The 22,711-nt window shown below is 40.9% G+C and overlaps 1 protein-coding gene across 6 annotated transcripts in view; it reads left to right on the top strand.

Moving 5' to 3' along the window:
• The window catches only part of PAM (peptidylglycine alpha-amidating monooxygenase), a 154,125-nt gene that overhangs the window by 57,034 nt on the left and 74,380 nt on the right, over positions 1-22,711 (top strand). For all 6 annotated transcript variants that reach the window (XM_088444652.1, XM_088444651.1, XM_088444653.1 and 3 more), the window contains 7 exons: positions 7,336-7,421; positions 11,681-11,764; positions 14,390-14,438; positions 15,016-15,083; positions 16,110-16,187; positions 16,285-16,361; positions 19,511-19,614. In XM_088444652.1, coding sequence (XP_088300778.1) covers positions 7,336-7,421; positions 11,681-11,764; positions 14,390-14,438; positions 15,016-15,083; positions 16,110-16,187; positions 16,285-16,361; positions 19,511-19,614 — 546 coding nt within the window. The remainder of the gene's footprint in view (positions 1-7,335; positions 7,422-11,680; positions 11,765-14,389; positions 14,439-15,015; positions 15,084-16,109; positions 16,188-16,284; positions 16,362-19,510; positions 19,615-22,711) is intronic.

The raw sequence follows: 22,711 nt of genomic DNA, 5'->3' as shown, positions 1-22,711 counted from the left end.
TTTGGTTTTCCATACGCTTTTTTCTCCAATTAATGCGGTTAACGCATGAGGTCGATGGAGTTTGCCCCGAAAGTAGTTAAAACGGAATCCCGACTGCCGGCTTCCCGACTGTATAATCCCGGCAAGGGTTAAATGACAGGCGTCGACATTCCGAGCCTGTCATTTTCCCTACGCCGGGAGCCCGACACCCGGCTTACCAATCGACGGTAAGCCGGGCGACAGGCGTGGACAGCCGCATGGGGGGAGGGTTAGGTTTAGGGTTCCCGGGGGGGGGACTTAGGGTTAGGCACTCCCCGGGTGGTTAGGTTTAGGCTAGGGGAAGGGGGGGTTAGGGTTAGGCACTTAGGGGAGAGGTTAGGGTTAGGCACCCCTAAGAGAGGGTTAGGGGGTACAATAGGGTTAGTGAGTACTTACCTTTCGACAATCAGGATTTTCACTGCTCCCGAGATGCCGCTGTCGGGGTTTACCGCCAGCCATGCGGCCGGCGGTAAATCATACTGAATCGGTTAAAACACCTACATGTGTCTGTGCTGGTATTTTGATTAGATTTTTTAAAATGCAATCAAACACAAGTGACCTGGTCTTAGGGCCTGATTCAATAAGGATCGTTATTGCGATTGCAATAGCGATTACGCACACAGTCTCAGTGCGAAGATATGCTAGTGATTGCAGTTAGTGCCGTCGCAGCCCAACATAAGGACGCTCACCTTACCTTACACACAGCCGTAATACTTAGCAAGACTGCGAAACCATCAATAATATCGAGTGCCATCGTAGACCTTACTCAGAAATTGCTCACCTACCGTATGGCAGCACAGTGGCTAATTTATGCATACCCCTGTAACGGCGTTCAAACGCACTGACTCGCCTGCATTTCACCGACCACCCCCCGTCATCACCCCTAAAATAGTACTTCCTGTCAATCACTCTGCGTTGGGTCTGCATGGTTACTGCGATCGCAGTGGAGTGTTCACGCACACACACTGCAATGCATTCGCGGAAATGCAACAATCGGCCAATTGTGTGTCTAATCGAAGTTGCCATTGGTAGTGAATCAGCCCTTAGTCATTTGGCTATCCATTATTTAGTTATTTTTCTTCATTTTTATTTCCATTACACCTACTTCTCACATATTAATGGTGTTTGGCAGAACGTCAACATAAATAACATACATCTGTTTCCATTGAGAAGGAAGGTCAGGCTACTGCTTTAAGGGGCCCATACATCTGTGATTAATTGGGGCCATTCCCCATTCTGCAGATGACTGATTTGGGAGGCACGTGAAATTCCAACATGTTGGACAATCTCGATTTGATGATTCCGACCCAAAATCGTAATCTGTGAGTCAGGGGTTGTTAACATGCAGTATTTTGCGATCCTCGGAGTTGGCTGATTGGCGGAACAGATTGTCATTTGCAAAACATAGAATCTCCGTTTCGACGTAGAGCCCGAATTACTCTGTTACTTTGACAATCACCCTATTCTACCTTCTTATAAATGAAAGATTTATATTTTCTTAAATTAAACTCTTGCTATGTAACTGTTATACTATCATATTATTTTATTTATTTATTACCAGATATTTATATAGCGCACACATACTCGGCAACACTTTACAGAGAATATCTTACCATTCACATCTGTCCCTGCCCCAGTGGAGCTTACAGTCTATATTCCCTACCACATGCTCACACACATACACACTATGGCCAATTTTTTGGGGGGTCAATTAAACTACCAGTATATTTTTGGAGTGTGGGAGGAAACCGGAGCACCCGGAGGAAACCCACGCAAGCACAGGGAGAATATACAAACTCCACACAGTTAGGGCCGTAGTGGGAATTGAACCCATGACCTCAGTGCTGTGAGACAGTAACGCTAATTGTTCAGCTGTGTTAGTGTGTCTTGAGTACAAACTGTTGGTACACTATATAATTGAATCCAGCATCTTGTTTCCTGTTTCTTCATAAATGCTGAACACAAAACAGATCGTTTGTGCTGGGTTAAGTAGACATGTGATTGGCAGTTTTGATAGTCCATTTACTGGCGAGGGAAAGTATCTAGGACCTGCTTGATAACTGGATAAGTTTATACTGTAATGCCTAGCTCAGTTCCTCCCGACATGTAAACAAAATAAGGATTGCAGTCCCTCAGGATTAATGACACATTTATATGATCTGATTTGGAGTTTGTGACTTCTCCTTGTCCAATTGGAGAAAATGTGGCTCTCCTTCCTATGTCTGCCAATCTGCACTTTCAATAATTGCAGAAGTTTCAGTTTAAATATCACTCTTATGGTTTTAATTTACAAAACATATGTGACAACCATTACCACATTTCTAACAGAATGTTGACATACAGCTTTGATACTTGATTGGCATCCAAACATAACATTCTCCCAATAAATAACTAAATCTTGCTTTGTATGTTTTACATACTTTATTGAACTATATTGTCTCATTATTATTACCAGTTACTTATACAGCACACACATATTCCGCAGCGCTTTACATAGAATATTTGGCCCTTCACATCAGCCCCAGTGGAGCTTACAATCTATATTCCCTACCACATACACACATACACAGAAGGGTTAAAATTTGTTGGGAGCCAATTAACCAACCAGTATATTTTTGGAGTGTGGGAGGAAACCATAGTACCTGGAGGAAACCCACGACCTCAGTGCTGTGAGGCAGTAATGCTAACCATTACACCGTCTGTGATGCCCAATGTTTGTTACTATTTATAAAGGAGATTGTTAGATGTTCCTGATTCAATGGAAATGCTTTTTCCATTCTGTGCCGAGATTGTGATGTTTGTCAACATCACGTTTCTCTCTGATGGCGACTGACGTCCATTCTGCTGCGGACACCAGGAAGGAGTGTCCGCAGCAAAGCTCCTCCGAACATACATGAACTCCCGCGGGCCACTGCACTTACGCACTAACCATCAAATGGATACCTTGCGATGGCTACGTTCTCTTGCAATGGTGGCATTGCTCCCTAGATTTATACAGTTCCACTTTTTAAAATTCTTAATGTATGTTGTCTTTATACCTATGTACAATAACTTTTGCATTCATTTTTGAGATTTCACTTGAAGCTTAAATTAGTTTAGGTGTGTTCTTCGTTAAGTGCCTTTTGAAGAAATAATTTATTTTTTTTTGCTGGCTGTCTTTATTGTTTGTAGATAATGTCTATAGAGGAACATATGTTAAATAGTCTTCATTCTAGCACTCTGCACCTGTCACAACCCGTGCAGTTCCTCTTTTTTTGCCTGGGGTGTCGCTCTCTGCTCTGGTGCTTCTAGCATACTCCGCTGATGCAACAAACTGCTCAGATATAGACCAGAGTGTGCTAGATGCACTAGATGAGAGTGACACCCCAGGCAGGAAGGTGGAACTGCACAGGTTGTGACAGGTGCAGGGTGCTAGAATGAATACTATTAAAGGATGCTTTGATAGAAATTTTGGCAATACCCTTGTGAATTTTGGATGTTATGGCACTTTCACCGTTTACTCTAATGTCACAGGAGACAAGTGATTTTCCAACTTAAGTAGCCATCCAATCCAATTTACATATCTCTTCTCTTGATACCACCTACTTCATGCTTGGTGTTGGTGTGGTTAACCGGACCCCTATCATTGAGACACTTTCAATATGTAACAAATAATAGAATAAAACCGATACCAATTGCATAAGTGCCAACTCTGAATTGGCACGGAATACCTAGGATAAGCTTTTGCAATTGTACAATCATAGAACACCAGAGTCAAAGACCTTTTTAAATCTTTTATCAAGCTTGACACAAGCAACAAGCCTATGATCTTGAAACTGATGCTTTTTTTCCCCTTATAATTCAGACTTATTTCTTCATGGTAATCTTCAGATCAAGTCAGATAAAACTAGGTCAGCCAACTATTAATGCCACAATATACTACCCAGTTTCCATAGTCTGTACCGGTGACCCTGACATGCAAAATGCAGTTGTTACATTGACTTCCAAGGACACTCTGCTACTGGTCCGTGCATCTAAGCCAGTGATTCCCAACCTCTGTCCTCAAGGCACACTAACAGTCCTGGTTTTAGTGATATCCATGCTTAAGCACAGATGGTTAAATCAAAATAACTAAGGTACTAATTAAGTCACCTGTGCTCAACTATGGCTATCCTTAAAACCTGGACTGTTAGTGTGCCTTGAGGACCGTGGTTGGGAACCCCTGATCTAAGCATTTCACACAGCGGATGTTGGTGAACTACAATCCCCATCATGTCAAGTTAAAGGACAGTGACTATAATCTATTTTTGTATTTAAAATATTCCTCTTAATTATATATTAACTTTTATAAAGTACAGGAAATGGGATAGACTTGCTACATTATCTTTAAAGCAGAATATATAGTTCACATATCTGTGCTAGATGAATTTCTGACCAGTTATCATAGCTGAAAAGCTGACCGTTCTAGAAGACTTGCGTAGCCCAGCACGCTAGCATTGGGCATCTGTTATTAAGATATACAAATCCATAATGTGTGTAGGTTGTTGCTTATACACAGCGAGGGCAACTCATTTCCAGCCTGTTACTTTGTCTCTTTGAGCGGAATTCAATTCTCTTTGCGTGGATGTAGCTCTGCAATTGAATGCATCATCTCTGACATTTAAGTCGGTAGATGCAGTTTACCACTAATGCCCAGGGCTTAGTCAACATAAACTGCATTTTCAGACTTAAGTGCCGGGTGTAACACTGCGACTAGCCACAAGGCACTAGTTAGCGCAGATTTCTGCTCACACCTCAGGATGGTGCGAGCAGAAATCTGCTAGTCACGGGTTTACAGTATAGGCAATTGAATAGCTCTGGGCATTTAACCAAGGAGCTTTCCCCCATTCACTAAATAGAGACTTCACTGAGACATGAAGCATGCACTGCCTCCATACAGTGCCTCATCAGTTCAGTCTATCGAAAGGTTGCACCCTCGTGAATAAGGATTCAGCGCATAAAATGGCTACTTCTGTTTTCTATTACTTCTCCACTTTCTCCAAATTATAGTCATAGTTCATTTATATAATACATTGTTCATTTATATAATACATTGTTCATTTATATAATACCTATAACCCGAGAAGTGACTTATTACCACCTTGCTTCATCTCTGACATGCTCTTTTCTTGCTCTCCTAAAGATCATATTTAAGCTGCTCTTACTAGTGCACAACAGAGCCATTTCCAAACATCCATTGCCTCCTAATTGTGTGCAACTATTCCCATGCTTTGCTGCAGAGCTGCACTCCACCTTCTCTGTGCAGGTAGTCCTAACACTTGTCAGCATAGCTCTTCTCTTTCATATTTAGGGGGAGATTCATCAAATCCTGGACAGAGATAAAGTGGAGCAGTTGTCCAACTACAAATAATATCATTGTGGTTCCAACACCCTCTGCTCAATGTCATTATTAATGCCATTGACGCTAGGCGCAGACCAAGTCGCGCATCTTGTTGCAGTTTACGCCAGTATTTTAATTTTAATTAACTTTACCATAGATTTTATAGTGCTGCCATCCTTGTTTTAATAATGCTCTGTATTCAGCTTTTATTTCTTACAATTTCTTTTCCCCTCCACCTGGATGTTATACTTCTACCAATTGCACATCCTGACAGATGTAACCTAAGCAGTGCGCCCTAGATGGCTGCCTCTGGTGGTTGCTTCTTGGGCAGGATGAACAACACTTGGATCTATGCATGCAGTGCGTATCATATTACATACGTTTCAGTTACCCATATACTTGTATGGCTTACCTCACACACTGTAACCTTTGTAGCACGCCCAAGATGGCTGCCTCATCTGGTACGCCCGTGGATGGGATGAAAAATACATGGATATGATGGTTATGTAAGGGCCCTGCTTCTACCTTTAGTATGCCACAACTTGCCCATTAGGTGTTATCTCTTCTAGACGTTGTCTTTTCCACCCAGGGTAACCTATGTAGCGCACCAAAAATGGCTGCTGCATCTTATACCTTTCGGGGGTGAGATATATAAATCATGAAAGTTATTACCCAGAATGGATGTACCAACCCTGCATTATGTCTATTATGCCCACTATGTTCATTGTTGGTTTGGTTTCTTCTTTCTGTAATTGTGCTATGTCTTTGCTGTTTGTAAAGTGACTGAGCCCTTCTGGAAAAAAGCGCTATATTATTATTATTATTCAGCTGCAGGGCTACAATGATGTAATTCAATATGAACTGCAGAATCAAGCCCCCAAACTGCTCACTTCATTGGGGAAGTCGGACGGGTATAAGAGGCCAAGCTGTTCTCCCAGGAGTCCAAGAGAGCTTCCGTTTAATATTTGAGTCTCCCTGAAAATGCGGACAGTAGGCATGTACAGTATGTTCTTTAGCTGTCCACATATTGTCACTATCTGCTGAACATAATATGGTGTTGCCAAAATTGCACCTTCTAACTGGATTTACTCACAACTCTAAATTAAGTTCTTTTTCTTTATCTACATATCTAGTGTTCCCGCTAGGCTGTGTCTGCAGGGTGCCGCATCCTGTCCAACTTGAAATCGCTGAAATACGCCCCGATGCCCTGGTGAATTAGCCTTAGTCATCCCCCTCCGTGGGGCGCAGTGTCCCATGGGGGAGGCGGGGGGTTCCGGTGAAAAGATCACATTTCGGGGAGAGCTTGGGAGCAGTGAAGAAAAGGGGGGGTATCTCAAGGTCACGCCCGTTTCCTAGTGATAACGCCCTTTTTTGTGCACACGCGTGTGCCGTGCCCTTCAGTGAGAGCCACCCTAGAATTAACACTGCATATCTAATATTAATAATAAATAATAACTAGAGCAGAGCATTTTTGTCATTATTATATTTTTTGTCATATGTATAAAATGGGATGTCATTCATAAATTATATACATAATGTAAATTTGCCAAGTGCTTCACCAGTTAACACTAAATCCAATGTTCTAGATTAATACAAAATAAACCTTGAAGCTTTGCCAGGTATGTGGTAACGGCATGTTAGCCAATATCTGATACAATTACAGCTTTGATTAAAAGAGGGTGGGGGTTCTAAGTGGAAGCCAGGAAACTGTTCCAAGTAGATAAATGAATTAGAGATGTATATCAGAAGACAATTTATTTGTGCTTTCTGCCGTCCTGTGCCAACAGCCTCAATTGCTCAGTTGGAAACTATTTGTTCTTCTTTTTACCAATACTCCTCTTTACCAAGTGCCACTAATGTTGCTCTTTGATTGTGCTTATTGTCTCCAGCCATATAATGTCATGCTAATATAATTTGTGGTATGATGTCAAATGGTGAACAGGTGTTTGTGTTTACAGGGACTGTGATGCTGGAACCTGCACAGACAAATCTAGCATTATGTACGCCTGGGCAAAAAATGCTCCGCCGACCAAGCTTCCTAAAGGTATATGCCTGAGTCATTGTATAATATAATTATTATTATTATTCGGAATCTGTTGTACAGCTGTTTTCAAACATTCAGCAGTGTTATTCATGCTCATTTCCCGTGTACTTCTGAGTCACATACATGGCAGGTGTTATTTTGGGCTTCACACTAGCTGATTTTGGCTCCAATGGGTCAATAAATGACTAGTGCACATCATGAAGATAAAATTCACTGTTTAGTGGTTTCCAAATCTTAAGTTGGGACCTGAAACTAATACGCTGAGGATTCAGCATTCTGAGTTCCTGTGACATCACTAGTTAGTTTACTCCATGTGTACGATTAAACCAATCCAAACATTGCATTTCTGCCCAGCCAACAGATCCTAATCCGTTGCAGCTTACTATGGGTTTAGAGCCAATTTGTACTTTTGGGCAATGATAGTAAATACCAGTCATGAGGCGTTACCTGTGAAAATGTGGTGGAAAATGTACTTTATTATTCCTTATAAATATATAGTTCGGTCCATGTCAATAGAGAAAGTAGTATTAAAAGCCACCTATATGTGCTAAAAACTGTTTAAAACATTCAGTCTGTCTGACGTGCTTTTTGTGTGATGTATGATATATTTTTATCTATGATTTGTTTTTCTCCTGTAAATATATAGAGCGGCAGATTGCTCGCGGATCACAGTGTATGCATCTGTCTTAAGATCTTAACCAAAGGATTTAAATGAAGAAATATGGGACTGATTCAGAGATGGAAGCAATGTTTGTGCAGTTGAATTTCTTGTGTACCGCGCATGCTCCGCGCTTGAATTCTGACGGCGGTAACAGTGAGAATTAGGACTCAGAGTGATGGACAGTGTGCGTTTATGGGAGGTAACTAGGGATAGCTACTGAAACCAAGGCGTCTCGCCAGCGTTTTCTGGGCGTGTGACAACCAGCGGCTGTGCCTGTGTGCGTACGCAGTTGCACTGGCCCCGGCGGCACAGTTTCAACTGAAGTTCTGAGCAACCATAGGGTTGCTCAGAAGATCGATGGTGTGACTTTGTACGCAAGCGGCGTCTCTATGAAAGTCCTAACGGCTGCGGCTTTAGCATATTTTTGCAGTACCGCTGCGTTTGGAGAAACAGTCTCAACGGGATTTGCGTCCACCGGCCCTATGTTCTGGTAATGCATGTCATACGTGTTCTGTTCATTGCTTTCAGATGTTTAAGGTATTTGTTTTTTATATGGCGCCATAATTTAAGAACATACGACTACTGTTAAAAGATGGGTAACATGTTGAAAAGTTTATATTGCCAACATTAATTAAGAAAGTGATCTTGTCCCCACCTAAATCAATACTGGTGTCTTTAGTACATCAAATAGGACTGTGTAAATCACTGACTATACAAACCAGATCAGATGGTTGTGTCTTCTCTACAAACACAATGTCAGGGACCATCTGTCTTTCTACTGAGTTTCTGAACTTTTCTTTATTCCTTCCTTTCATTGTCCTGCTAGTGCCTCTGTCAGGTAACAACTAGAGGAAGAGAGGCATTCTATTAAAAAACCAACAAAATGAAAATAGCTGAAATAGTAATCATTACTGGAACAAACCCAATTTACAGTTTGCTTGTTACAGTTTGTATACAGTTGTATATAAGTTGCATTGTGTCTCTCCTGCACCAAATAGACAACACACACTGATTTTTAATCATTGAACAGTCAGGATTTAAAGTGGGCCGATCATTTACCTATAGCTGGGGCAGCGATTTCAGCTTTGAAGTAGTGACAGCAAAGAGGCACTGATGTAACCTGATTCAGCAATGTTACTAGTTCCTAGAGAATTGTAATGCTGTTATCGATTTAGCCCACTAAGTGGCTGCCTCTGCTGTGTAGGTTTCAATATTTTTATCTGTTGCTGGGCATTCATTTACTAATAGATGGTGACAGAAATGTCCATTGCACAGTTTGATTCTTTCTCGTGTAAAGCTGTTCTGTTCCTTCCTGTACCTGGAGCTGCTCAATGCTGCTTTTCCTGGAGCTCTCTGATTTCTCCCAGATGCCAATGTGGGCTGTGTGACACCGCAGACAGGTGTGTGAGCAGATCCAATCAGAAGCTCAAGTCACAGATATTGTCGCTTTTTATTGGTCCATGCTCATGGACACACAACAGCAGCAGCTATTTTAGGTTAACAAACTTATGTTCTGCTCCTTAAGTGGTAAAGAGTCTTTAATTATCGATATGTGAAATTCATGTTTTCATCCTTAAAATTAAAACCAACTTGTTCAACTATCAAGGAAGCTCAATATAAGATTTTAATGAGATGGCATAGGCACCCTACTCTACTACATGCCATGCTCCCAACAAAATCCGGCTCTTGCTGGAGATGCCAGTAATGCAGCAAGGGCCATCATTCCAACTTTTTGGAACTCCTGTAACCCACCCACCCGTAAGGATTGGTTCCAGAGACTCGATTACTATGTCAATAGAAGACCTCTTAATCCTTGCTACCAATAGACCTTGTACTTTCACTAATACATGGTTTCCATGGTTAGAGTACAAAGCCTCTGTGGAGTATAAAAACTATGTGTCCAACCGTCCTTATCCCGTAAGATATACGTCGGCTTCTTTGTATTTGGCTAAACTTTATTCTTTTAATACAAAACGACCCTCCCCTGTCCCCCCTACTTGATACTCCTTCTGTATTTTTCTTTTTTTTTTTTTAATTCAATCTCTATTTTGTTACTCGAGATTTTTTTGTGTGTGTATACAGTGAAACAAACAAGATGTGCTTTAACTGCAGACTTTCAGATTTAATTTGAGGGTAATTACATCCAAATCAGGTGAACGGTGTAGGAATTACAACGGTTTCTATATGTGCCTCCCACTTTTTAAGGGGCCAAAAGTAATGGGATTATCAACTCAAAAGCTATTTCATGGACAAGTGTGGGCTATTCCCTCGTTATTTCATTATTAATTAAGCAGGTAAAAGGTCTGGAGTTGATTCTAGGTGTGACATTTGAATTTGGAATCAGTTGCTGTCGACTCTCAATATGAGATCCAAAGAACTGTCACTATCAGTGAAGCAAGCCATCATTAGGCTGAAAAATCATAACAAACCAGTGAAATGCATGCTCAATCGGATTCAGGTCAGGGGAATGACTTGGCCATTGCATAACATTCCACATTTTAGCCTTAAAAAACTCTTTGTAATTCCTACACCGTTCACCTGATTTGGATGTAATTACCCTCAAATTAAATCTGAAAGTCTGCAGTCAAAGCACATCTTGTTTGTTTAATTTCAAAGCCATTGTGGTGGTGAATAGAGGCCAAAATATGAAAATTCTGTCAATGTCCCAATATTTATGCACCTGATTGTGTATGTGTGTGTATATATATATATATATATATATAATGTGTGTGTATGTATGCATGATGCATGTATGTAATACTGGTTTCCAACTTGTATATTTTTTGAAACGTATACGTTGATATTTTCATGCTTCTGTATTTTGTACGTTTTCTCGTTTGAATCCTTTAATAAAAACAGAGTGCATAAAAAAAATAAAATTAAAACCAACCAATTACAAATGGATTAGGTGCATTTAAGTAAAGCTGAGATTTCTGTTTTAGCTTTTGCATAGCCATAACCTTCAACATAGCCATAGAATGTTGATTGAGCCCCCCTATAACTTTTACAAACAGCCTGACTTTCATTTTCAAAGGTTTCTTCAGTGCATTTCTCTGCCATGTATTGGTATATACTGACGAATGTGCTTCTATTGATGCCACAAATGATTAAACAAAGCTGCTCTCTAGAGTACAATTTTATTCAGTGGAGTATAACACATAATTAAAACTGCCTTATACTTGGCAGAAAAGTACAGAGGAAAGTTAGAACCAGATAGTAATGTATTTAGTTAAAGTTGTAAAGGTGGTATCCACTAGGCGATTAAATGAGCGATTGAACGATAACTACATAGTTTTCGACATCAATCATGACCTGAACATGCTAGTCAATCTGCCCAGAATGACAGATTGGACATGTTCGGTGATGAGGGAGGGTGCCTGCACTGAGCAACATATCGTTCACTGCAGGCACTATACAGGATGAGGACAACTGTACGATTACAATGTTGTAATCGTACTGTCGCTCCTCTATCGGAAAGTGGATACGCACCTTTAGAGACACCGTTTACACCCTACTAAAACTAATTTTTTTTTTTTTTTTTTAATGGTAAAATGGATCATATCTGTAATGCTTGTATTTATATTATTGTTTATTTTAGATGTTGGTTTTAAAGTTGGAGGAAATACTGGCATCAAATATTTTGTGCTCCAAGTTCACTATGGTGACGCTAAAGCATTCCAAGGTATGTAAAGCCGTCATTTTATACATTTTAATTTGAAAACTGAGGTTTAATTTAACATAACTTAATTGATTGGCCAATATATCTGTCAGTGTGCATCCAGCTGTACACTTTATAACCACAGTATATCATTGTCTTAAATTCCTTAAAAGTAGTATTTTTTTGTCATTTTTATTAATGTGACTCATAATAGACCTTTTGATAAAGCCAAACACCACTACAGTATCATTAACCTAATATTAAGCTATGTCAATGACAACTTGAACTTTGTAATTGGAATTGGTTCTCTGATTTGTGCTGCACGCACGCAGAACTGGAGATCAATATCACAGCGGATAATGTAAGCCTCACCATTCATTTACAACTGTGGGTTTTACTTTTTTTTTTTTTGTGATGAAGTCTCTAAAAGCAAAAAAGGTCAATATTTGCAAATGACTGTGAAAATAGAATGTTGCAGTATTAACTGCAGGTTTTTATTTATTTTTGTGACTTCTATAGTGAGACAATTTCCAAAGAAAAAAGGTCAATATTTCCAAATTATCCTGTATTAGTGTAGAAGAATATAATGTTGCAGTATTAATTGTTGTTGTTTTTTGGTTACACTGGGTTGTACAATGTGCACTGTGCGTGTTTTTCTCTGGAATTACATTATTCCGTCACTATAATTAGACTGCAAACAAGTGCAATTAAATAGCGTTAGCAAGTTGATGAAAAATATAAAATCTATATGATGCAGGACATGTGAATAAAGGGTTGTTGAACCATCACAAATGGATTTATAGAATTTCACTTTGCCCTTCAGCCTTTATTTTTTTATTTTTTTATTATTGCTTACTAAGTACACGCTAATGAGTGTTAATGTATGCCAAGCATTGTCTACTATATGTAAAGGTATACTACTGATAGAGCAAACCCTGTATTAAATGTAGCATCTCTTAATTCTGTGCAAGATACCCCTGAAAGTGCAAATAATAATCCACCTTAAATAAGACATTGTGCAGAAGCCTGACGTAGCTGTTGCAGGCTGTTTTAGCACTTCATCTGCAAGGAAAATTATTTAAAGCAACAGGCTTTGAAGGCTTTTTTGATCTGACTAATAAATAATACATTACTGGTTGGTGTATGCTTGTCCTAGGCATTATCAGCATTCATTACTACCGGACTGTAGGTGCAAGGAGCTGAACATAGATCAGTCATTTTGTCAGGTCTCATCGCTGGCCTGCATGTAGACCTAAGCCTGTAATCCTCTATATATCCTGCTACATGGGGTCACTGATGGCTCTTTTCTGTGCTCAGACTTCAATGAATATGTCAAAGTATGTCAATCATGGAATAGTTTGCGCTGCCATTTATCCTTATTGGTCCTAAAAGCAAGAAGATGTGTAGCACAAGCACTGGTCCTCTTTTACCTAGCACATATGTTCAATAGTGCACTCAAAATAATCACAATACTGAATTGGACTATATGCAAAAACAATATTCAGCTTAGACATGGTCACTTTCTTGCTCTGTATATTTTTTGCGTTTCGTATCTTTTCCTTTATAGCACTAAGTTTATAGGAGTGACAGAACAGTCTACAGCTACTGGAGGACCACTTGCTGTCAGAAGGGTTCCCCTCTCTCTCTTTTTTTATTTTTTTTTTAATATTAGACAATGTGAGACTGGTATATAGTTAGATATTATTGTATCTTTTTTTTTTTTGTTTAAAATACACATTTTCATGCTACAAATGCGCACAATAAAGTCTTACACTTTCAGCAGTATGCACATACGTCCGTATTCATGCAAGCATAGATCGAATATAGTAATGACAAATTAGCCGGATCACAACACCAATACATATGCGCATGTCGGGGCTCAACCACTGGTGCACTGATGACCATCATCGCTATCATTTCTCATTGGCCGAGTGCGTCTTGGTCCCTACCACTGATGCTACATAAATTGCGAGTGTGGCTGCTGTGGTCTTATATAGTGTTTAAGCCTACTTAGGATCAGGTCTTGGTGAGACAATGAGAAGTTCCTGAATCTGTTGCCCCCTCTGGAGGAGAAGTTCATGAACCAAGGGATACAGCTTCAAGGGAAAATAGAAGAGTGAGATGGGATGGGGAGGGAGATAGGAGGAAGGGGGAGAGATGGGAGGAGAAGGGAGATAGAGATGTGGGTATAGGAGGGGGGGATAGGAGGGAGAGAGAGATGGGAATAGGAGGGGGAGGCAGAGAGAGAGATGGGAATAAGAGGGTGAGGGAGAGAGATGGGAATAGGAGAGCAAGGGAGAAGTGAATAGGAGTGAGAGAGATGGGAATAGGAAGGGGAGGCAGGAAGAGAGGTGGGAATATGAGGGAGAGAGATGGAAATGGGGAAGAAGTGAGAGAGAGATGTGGGAATAGGAGAGCGGGAGCGATATGGAATGAAGAGGGGAAAACGTGGAAGAGAGTGAGAAAGACAAGGAGATCAATGGAAAGGTGGGGAAAGAGAGCGAAAAATACTAGTGTCAGAATGATGGATCTTTGACAACTGAACCTAGGAAAAGTGTCGCCTTACTCTCTGATCTTTTGAAATGTTCTTCTCCTGTATGCAGCCTGGCATAGGCCTTGTTCACAAATTCTCCATTTTTATATTTGTAGATAAACACAAGGACTGCACTGGAGTAACTGTACAATTAACACCTGAGAGGTAATAATCACTTTTATTCTAATTATCATGCTTTATTATTTATTAATCAGTTATTGAAAATATCTGCAACCACCCTGTGTCACACATACACATCCTTCTTTTATATATTTGCACTAGCTAAAGTACCCGGCGTTGCCCAGGTTTAAATCTTCAAGTTGTTAAGTTTCATTATGTGATGTCATCCAAATCCATCCAGTGGAAGACCCAGAACAGGCTCCCTGGGTCAAAGTCCTGCCCGGTGCACTCCGCCGTGAGGTCTGACTGGGATCCCAACCACTCCATTAGGCATCTCAGACCAATTGCTACTCCTCTGTGAAGTATTTATTCATATCCATCCAGTGGAAGGCCCAGAACTGGCTCCCCGGGTCAAAGTTCTGCCCAGCGTATACCAACGGGAGGTCTGACCGGGAACCTAACCCCCTAAAACCTGGCCATGATCCAACTGGACCACCTTCGCGTTTTTATCCCAGTCGGTGCAGGGGTGTCCAAATGCATAACCAGACAGACAGACAGATGAATTTTATATATCAGATTTTACTGGCATTATATGACATAGTGTTTGTTTTATTACTCCCAGGCAGCCGCTGATTGCTGGCATTTATCTCCTGATGTCTGTGGACACTGTAATCCCACCGGGTGAAAAGGGTAAGTATTTCATGTAAATGTGTGTGTATTTGATGTCTGATAATACAGTGACAAAGGGAGATAGATGTAGCTGTCTTCATTTTAAAATGAAAATTAACTCATTACTGCTTATAAGATATTCAGTAATTGTTTTCTAGTGGATCTTTTCCTTTTAACTTGTTATTTTAAACTTTAATTAGGGAAGTGATTTTGTATTGACCCTACAGTGATGCTTTATCTGCACTAATGCAGCTATTTGTACCCTAACGCATTTCAAGGTTCACACATACTTCCAGTGTCAATTGTAAAATCAGCATGCGCCTAGTACATGGGTTACAGGATGGTTACGGAAATGCACAGTAAACAGTAACATTAATGTCCATCCTGCTACCAGGACATTATCCACTTTATTCTTTTAAACACTGAAGTTTTTATACTAAATTGCAGGTCAGTTTTGCTTAATTCAACATTGAAATGAATCATAATAGCTAAGGGACCTCTGAGCTGTTTATTACCTGTGCCCCGTTTATGCATTTGAAAACCCCATTTAAATTATCTAGTCCCAGAAGTTGAAACCTGGTATTTGCACTAGAGTGTAAAACTAGGCACTATTGCGCACCTGCTCTGCCTTCTAACGTATTCGATTCGCCCAACTGCTACTGGCAGCTGGTATAAGGTCGCTTTTGGGTTTGTAAAGGTTTTTATTAGCGCAGTTCCTTCTGGGGTTTTGTGTGTGTCTGGAGCTGGGCCATCCAACCTAGTGTACCCCTGCCGCAGTGCTTTTCTGTGGTCCCGATGTTCCAGTAGAATATTTTAAGACCTCTATAGATATTATTATATTATATTACACACTTATTGTATCTAAACCAGTAAATAAAAAATAAGTTGTTGAATTTGGTATCTGTGCAGAAAAGTCTTTTTCAGCAGAGAGTGCATCATATTTAAATTTAACATATTGTGATTATGGCTTTATTATGTTGATGCTAAATGTGTTATACTTAACATTAATGAGTATTGACAACTATTGTACATAATGTTCCTCGACAGTGAACGCTGATATTGCTTGTGAATATGAAAAACCTACAATGCACCCGTTTGCTTACAGAGTCCACACTCATCAGTTAGGTAAGTGTTTCTTAGTGCTAAGGTTTCTACAAACTAATGAAGAAAAAATAATTATTCATCCAGTTGTATCCATTACTGACGGTTGTTATGTTTATAGGTCAAGTTGTAAGTGGATATAGAGTCAGGAATGGCAAGTGGACTTTAATTGGGAGACAGAGCCCTCAGCTACCACAGGTATGTGGGCACATTGTTTGCAAAAATGTAAATTATGCTTTCATTAAGAAACAAAGGGTACATTTGTCTATTGCTCCCAAATCAATATAGACCACCGTTCGGCTATGTACTGTACGTACTGAGCCCAAATGGGTAAATACAGTTCGTCATCTATCTCCCCCATAAGGAATTCTTCACACGAGATGCGTGATTGAAGTGATCTAAAATCTCTTGGGTCTAGCTTGTAAAAGTCCACGGCGGTGGACGGAAACGTTTTATTATTCTCTCTATTCTATTGCATCCACTTTGCATTATCGCCAATCAGCGTTAATTCGGCTGCTCTGATTGCCCTGACGGAACACAGTGACCAGTAGTGTGCCCCACAGCCGGTATCCAGTATCCAGCATAGACTGAATCCAGCTAGGACATACTGTCATCTGGTCACAAGTGTACGAAGCACTGAGCCACGTATCTCCCAATGCACTGCAGCATGCAGCTGGCATTGGCATCAGGAGATCAGCGGCTACTATCTGTGACATCCAGCTGCGGTAACCTGCTGACCGTGTGCAGCTGGTCCTTGTTATCAGGAGACCTCTGGCTGCTATCTGTGAATCCCCGGCCGCAGGAACCGCCGACGGGTGGTAATTCAGTGTGCTTTCATCCAGGAACACAGCCCGGTGACAGTGCCTGTAATTGTCTGTGGACTTGGTCTGATTCAGAGTTGTATGCCAATGCTGTCAGTGCTGCAATTATGCTGATGTCGCAGACGCCATTGCAAATCCAAGCGACTCCATACTAATACGCAGCCACATACGCAAATCCTTCGATAATCGGTCTACCGTGACTCTATTGTCACACAGAATGTGCGCCTGAACTGAGACGTTGGAGCCATATTTTGTGCGTATGGGATCGCAGACGCAGGCAGTGACACGAACACGGTCTGCATTTTTGGCGGCACACCTCTTTATCTCCCCCACACAGCCCTTAACTGTCAATCACTCTGCAAATAAAAAAAACGCTATTTGTGACTATGGTGCGCAGTGTGACAAATGCACAGACGTCCGATAATCACTCAACTGCGGAAACATCGGCATAGCCTACAACTCTGAATCAGGGCCTTTGTACAGTACCTTATATACAGTAACTACTGAACAGTTTTTCAAATATCTATAAGGATATCTGGTGATAACTGCTGATCTGGTGATAACTGCTGGCCTATGTATATTCTCTGGCTGTTAACTTCAATATTATACAATGCTACGTCTTTTATGAACGTTACCTGGTTGCTCACAGCTTACATACTAACAGGCTAGATCAGGTATCCATGATTTTTGTTGATCCTAATGAAAGTTTCTTTACTGTTTCATACCCAGGAAATAGTTACATTGTAACAATACTAAGTGAGTCTTAATATATGTGAATGTTTTATTGTTTTTTGACTCATGATTTTTAAAAAATGTTTATGTACTATACTGGTCTTTATAGAAGCCTCTTTTAATCCGGATATATCAGTGCAGTTAATTGTTGTTTTATATAATTGTGCTGGTTGTCCTAATCAAGAAGTTATACCCATGTTACATATAATTCTAGCTCAAAAGCTGAACCTAATTCTGACACAAAATCCTAAAATGCAGATAGATATAATAAACCTTATTCCTACATAAACCTAGCCAGAGCTGTTTACCTAAGCTTAGAAGACCTGTAATCTTACTGAAGCTGAACACACAATGCACGTTCAGGCTGAGTTGTTTTAGTGAAAATGTAAAACGTCTGTTGTGTTATACTTCTGTATTATGTAACCTTTGCACGCTTACATTTTGGGTTGCAGTTTTAAGGTACCCTTAGGTGTTTTAAATATGAGGTGGTATTGAAGGGAAGACTAGTTTGAATTATTCCTGTATTACTTTCAGGCATGGCCATACTAGCTATTGTTCTGCCTGTAAAAAGTACGATTTGTTTGCACTAAATCCATGTGTTGTTACTCTGAGGCAGGGTATTTATATATGCGGAATACATATTGTTGCTCCTGTCTCACACACCTATGTTTGCCATCTCTTCGGGCAGCTCATGGCCCAGGACAGTGTCTCCCTGCCTTATGCTCTTTTCATTCTCCCAACTAGAAAAGAGGCGAATTTGTTATTGCGTGAGCCATTCTCACAGGAAAATGCCTGTGATTATAGAACCTCTTGTTCCTATGTTGATATGTAAAAACTTGAATGTTAGGTTCTAATTCCACTCCAAAGGGAAACCTAAGACTTTACTGATCAGGACATGTCTAAAGTTAGTGCAGGGAACCGTCATTTTTTTCTTTGAGCCACCAATAATAAAGCAGTCATTAGCAACTGCTGGTACTGCTCAGCAGCTACGGTTGGTGTGGCATGGTAAGGAAACCGAGAGACCATGGAGCCACGCAGGGCCATAACTAGTGGTGTGGGAGTGATGCTGTTGACCAAGGCACAGGGCCCTGGGGGCAGCACTGTCTCTGCTCCACAGCACCTTCTGTTCCTAGAAAAGCACCCTGTAGTCAGTAGCGCTACTGCAGTGCCACTTGGAGCATCAAATAAATGCTCAGGGCACACAGCCTGGAGCCTCCGAAGAATGCTCTGGCCTGTGCACCACTTTCTGATGCCGGCAGCCTCTCCCCATTGGCATAAAGTTAAGGGTTCGGGGGGCAGCATAGAGAACTGCTCTGGCCCTGGAACCACGAAACATGAGTCAGTCACTGTAGAAATCTTATAACTGTCATCTGCTGTTAACCATAAGAATCATTTACCTTTCGTACTCTCACTTTACTTTTGTGGTCATCAGCCAAGATGGCGTAGCTGTGCCCTGGGTGTTTTTCATTACTATAAAAATTGATAGTAGAAGAATGGTTTGCAGGAATCAAGTGTTTTGACCATGACCATTGCATAAGGCACCCTCTGTTCGGGCCATTATGGGTATTACATGATTTACACCAGGATGAACAAAGAACAGGTAATGTCTTGTGCACCCAAAATTCTTATAATACTTAAATAATCAACAGTTAAATACATATCTTTCAATATCAAAGTAAATAAAAACGAATTATAAAGCTGCATGTAACAAGTACTATATGTATTTGATAACTTTATTATTTCTGCTCTTTATGATAGCTATTGCACATTTCCAACTTGACTTTTTTGTCTTAGGCATTTTATCCTGTGGAACATTCACTTGATGTTCGTCCGGGTGATATTCTAGCAACCAGATGTCTTTTCAATGGTGAAGACAGGACAACCAGTACATATATTGGGTATGTTGAAATACTGGAACACTCACTGTATTCTTCCACCAAGCATATGTAGACCGGGACCTCTCAGGGTGCTGTCAGCAGTGAGCTAAATCGTTTCTATAAATTTGGAGATAGGAGGGCACCGATTTGTGTTACATGAATGCAAAGGGATGTTACTAGTTGTGGTTGAAGACTGTTTTTACTTTTGGAAATGTAAATGTAGCCCCCTTCATGTATCTGCATAGTTGGCGGCTCTTCCCTTCCCTGTGACTACCATCTTCTGGGCTGGGGTGTGGTCCGCTTCAGGTATTGGGCCTCAATAAAAGTGGACCAAATAGAGCAGGAAATGGGTGAGTGTAATGTGGATCCTGCAGCCACTAAATCAGTCCACCATTTCTATAATATTATGACATTTGGAAGCCCAGCAGTTACAGTTCTATCCCTGAAATGTTGTGGATGGGTAATTTCCTCAGGCCTCTGAAGAAGGAGGCACCAGGGGAACAGAAACCTATTATGCTAGTATGAGGAGGGAACCGATTTAAATACATTTCTTGAAGTGGAAATGGTCTATAACAGCATTTACATTCCAGTTTTATTAACGTAGATATCTATTAGGGGGAATTCCTTTAATGTAATCATAGCAGAATTTCAGAAAAATCACAATTATTATCTGGATTGTTACTACTGCATATTAAATTATATTATTAATATGTTGTATTTGTAACCGGTCTGGGACAAAAACACATAAGAAAATGATCAGAACTCTTGACACGAATATGAACCATTTAAAAAATGACCCTAGTGCGAACCGTAGTTAAGTGACAGACACAGGGAGAGTGAGGGCCACAACATTGCAGATATGGGGCTACATGTAAGATACCCCAATGATGCATCTGACATTCAAATAATCATTGCACTTTTATTCCAAACATTCCTAACCTTTTAGGACTTGTACACAATCAGGCTGGAGGAATTTAGCAGTTGATGTAAAGCGGTATCTAATTAGGAATTAAATTGGATCAATCTGGAAGCCCTGTTTTATATCAGTCCCATATGGCCTAGATTTGTACGTCAGGCTTTGTACAACATTATTTGCATTTGTGTGTAAGTGGTTACATTCCTAAAGTAAACATATGTTCATAGTCTGTTTTACTCTTCTGCTGGAATGTTTAGACGTATGTAATTAAGAAGAACATAGAATGTGATGTAATAGAATTGTCTAACTTTACCATACGGCTTGCTGGCATTAAAGGGAAGCAGTGGGGCTGACACAGTGTTAAATACAAGTCAACCATAATTGTCCCCACATGAAAAAATTCAAATATACGAATATACCGAGAAATGTATGCAACGCTCTGGCCTGATTGCTTGGTTTCTTAGTCACCTTCATTATCAGTGCCAACAGAGCCATCCGAAACAGGTGTAATTAGCCAAAAGGTTTTTATTGAGATGATCAGCAAAAATTATTAAAATAAGAAAATTGTGCTGACTTGGCACCCGTAGGGTCAGTTCTGTGGTGGGGGACAGTGTTGTGCTTCAGTTCAGCGTGTAGCTTCAGATTGTCAGCACCAGCACTGTTTGTTTTTCCTGAAAAAAAAAAAAAAAGCACGAAGAGGGGGATTTGGAAGACTAAGGGGAAAAGGTGTTGTGCAAGTGGACTGTAGGTTATGGAAGCAGATTAAATAAATGGGGAAAACAGATGGACTGAGGCAGTAATTGGAGGCATATAGGGGGGGACAGAGAGGCACACGTGGGGAAACCGGGAGACAGGTACACATACAGGTTGGAGACAGAGAGACTAATAATAAGATAATGACTGACACACAGAGGGTGACCAGAGACACAGACCGAGAATAAGAATATAGCTTAGGAGAATGAAGTCGTGTGGGCAGGGAAGAAAATATGACCCTACGATATTGAGGTCTGCTGTGGCTGTATGCAGGAAGCTGCACGGAGGAGTAGAATTGAGGGGAATTGTAACATGGTGCCTTTCTACGGAAACAGGCAGCACACCATCCAGACTACAAATCATTTCATTTGGATCGGACCACCTTCCCGTGGTATCCCTGCCAGTGCCCTGCAGCATCCCAGTGTGCCTTGGTACTAATTTTAGAACCTGTGGTGTAAGCACAACTTTGCATAGCACACAATTCTCAGCAAGCTTTGCCTAAGTGCAAATGCTCCATTACCACCCGCTTACACTTCTACAGGCACAAGTGGAGATGTGATTGAATTTGCATTACTCTTAGTTACGTGCGTTCAGTTCCAGGTGCAAAAGCTCGAAATATCTGCTACAAAAAACAGCTTGCATTCAACTCTCCTGATCTCTCCCCTTTCGTCCTTTTTCGGGTGTCCAGTTGCCTATCTGCCATCTTCTCCTGGATGTCTGAGCGCTTTCTCAAACTCAACAAGGCCAAAACTGAACTCCATTGTCTTCCCTCCATCTAGTGTCTCCTCCCCTCCTGACCTCTCTCTCACTGTCAACAACACCACTAACTCCTCTGCCTGGGAGTCATTTATTACTCTTTTCTTTCCTTAGCCCCCCACATTCAATTTCTTGCCCAATCCTGTTGGTTCCAGCTCCACAACATCGCTCACATCAGTTCCTTTCTTTCCCAGGTAACTACCAAAATCATTGTCCACTCATTGATCATCTCTCGCATCCTTCTCCTCACAGCACTTCCCTTCTCCCATTTTGTTCTGTTCAATCTGTACTCAATGCTGCAGCTCGACTTGTCTTCCCCTCTTGCTGCTCCTCACCTGCCTCCCCTCTCTGCCACTTCACTGGCTCATCCTACAAAATCCTTTTCAAACTCCTAACCATCTTGTGCAAGGCCCTCACCAACTCCACAGCTCCCTACATTTGCAACCTCATCTCCTTACACACTCCCTTCCGTCCTATCCGGTCGGCCAATGACTGCTGCCTTACCTCCCCTCTGGTTACCACATCTAACTCCAGAATCCAAGACTTCTCCCATTCTGTCCTCCACCATTGGAACGATCTCCCTCGTTCCATCAGACTATCCCCCAGTCTGCCTTGCTTCAAGCAGGCACTGAAAACGCACCTGTTCATAAAAGCATATCCTTCCACCACGTGACCACGTAGTATACCTTACCC

This window comes from Taudactylus pleione, unplaced genomic scaffold (assembly GCF_031769625.1).
Source record: "Taudactylus pleione unplaced genomic scaffold, aTauple2 ptg000370l, whole genome shotgun sequence".
Classification (NCBI taxonomy): domain Eukaryota; kingdom Metazoa; phylum Chordata; class Amphibia; order Anura; family Myobatrachidae; genus Taudactylus; species Taudactylus pleione.
The sequence above is the reverse complement of the archived record's forward strand: the minus strand, read 5'-3'. Positions and strand labels throughout refer to the sequence as shown.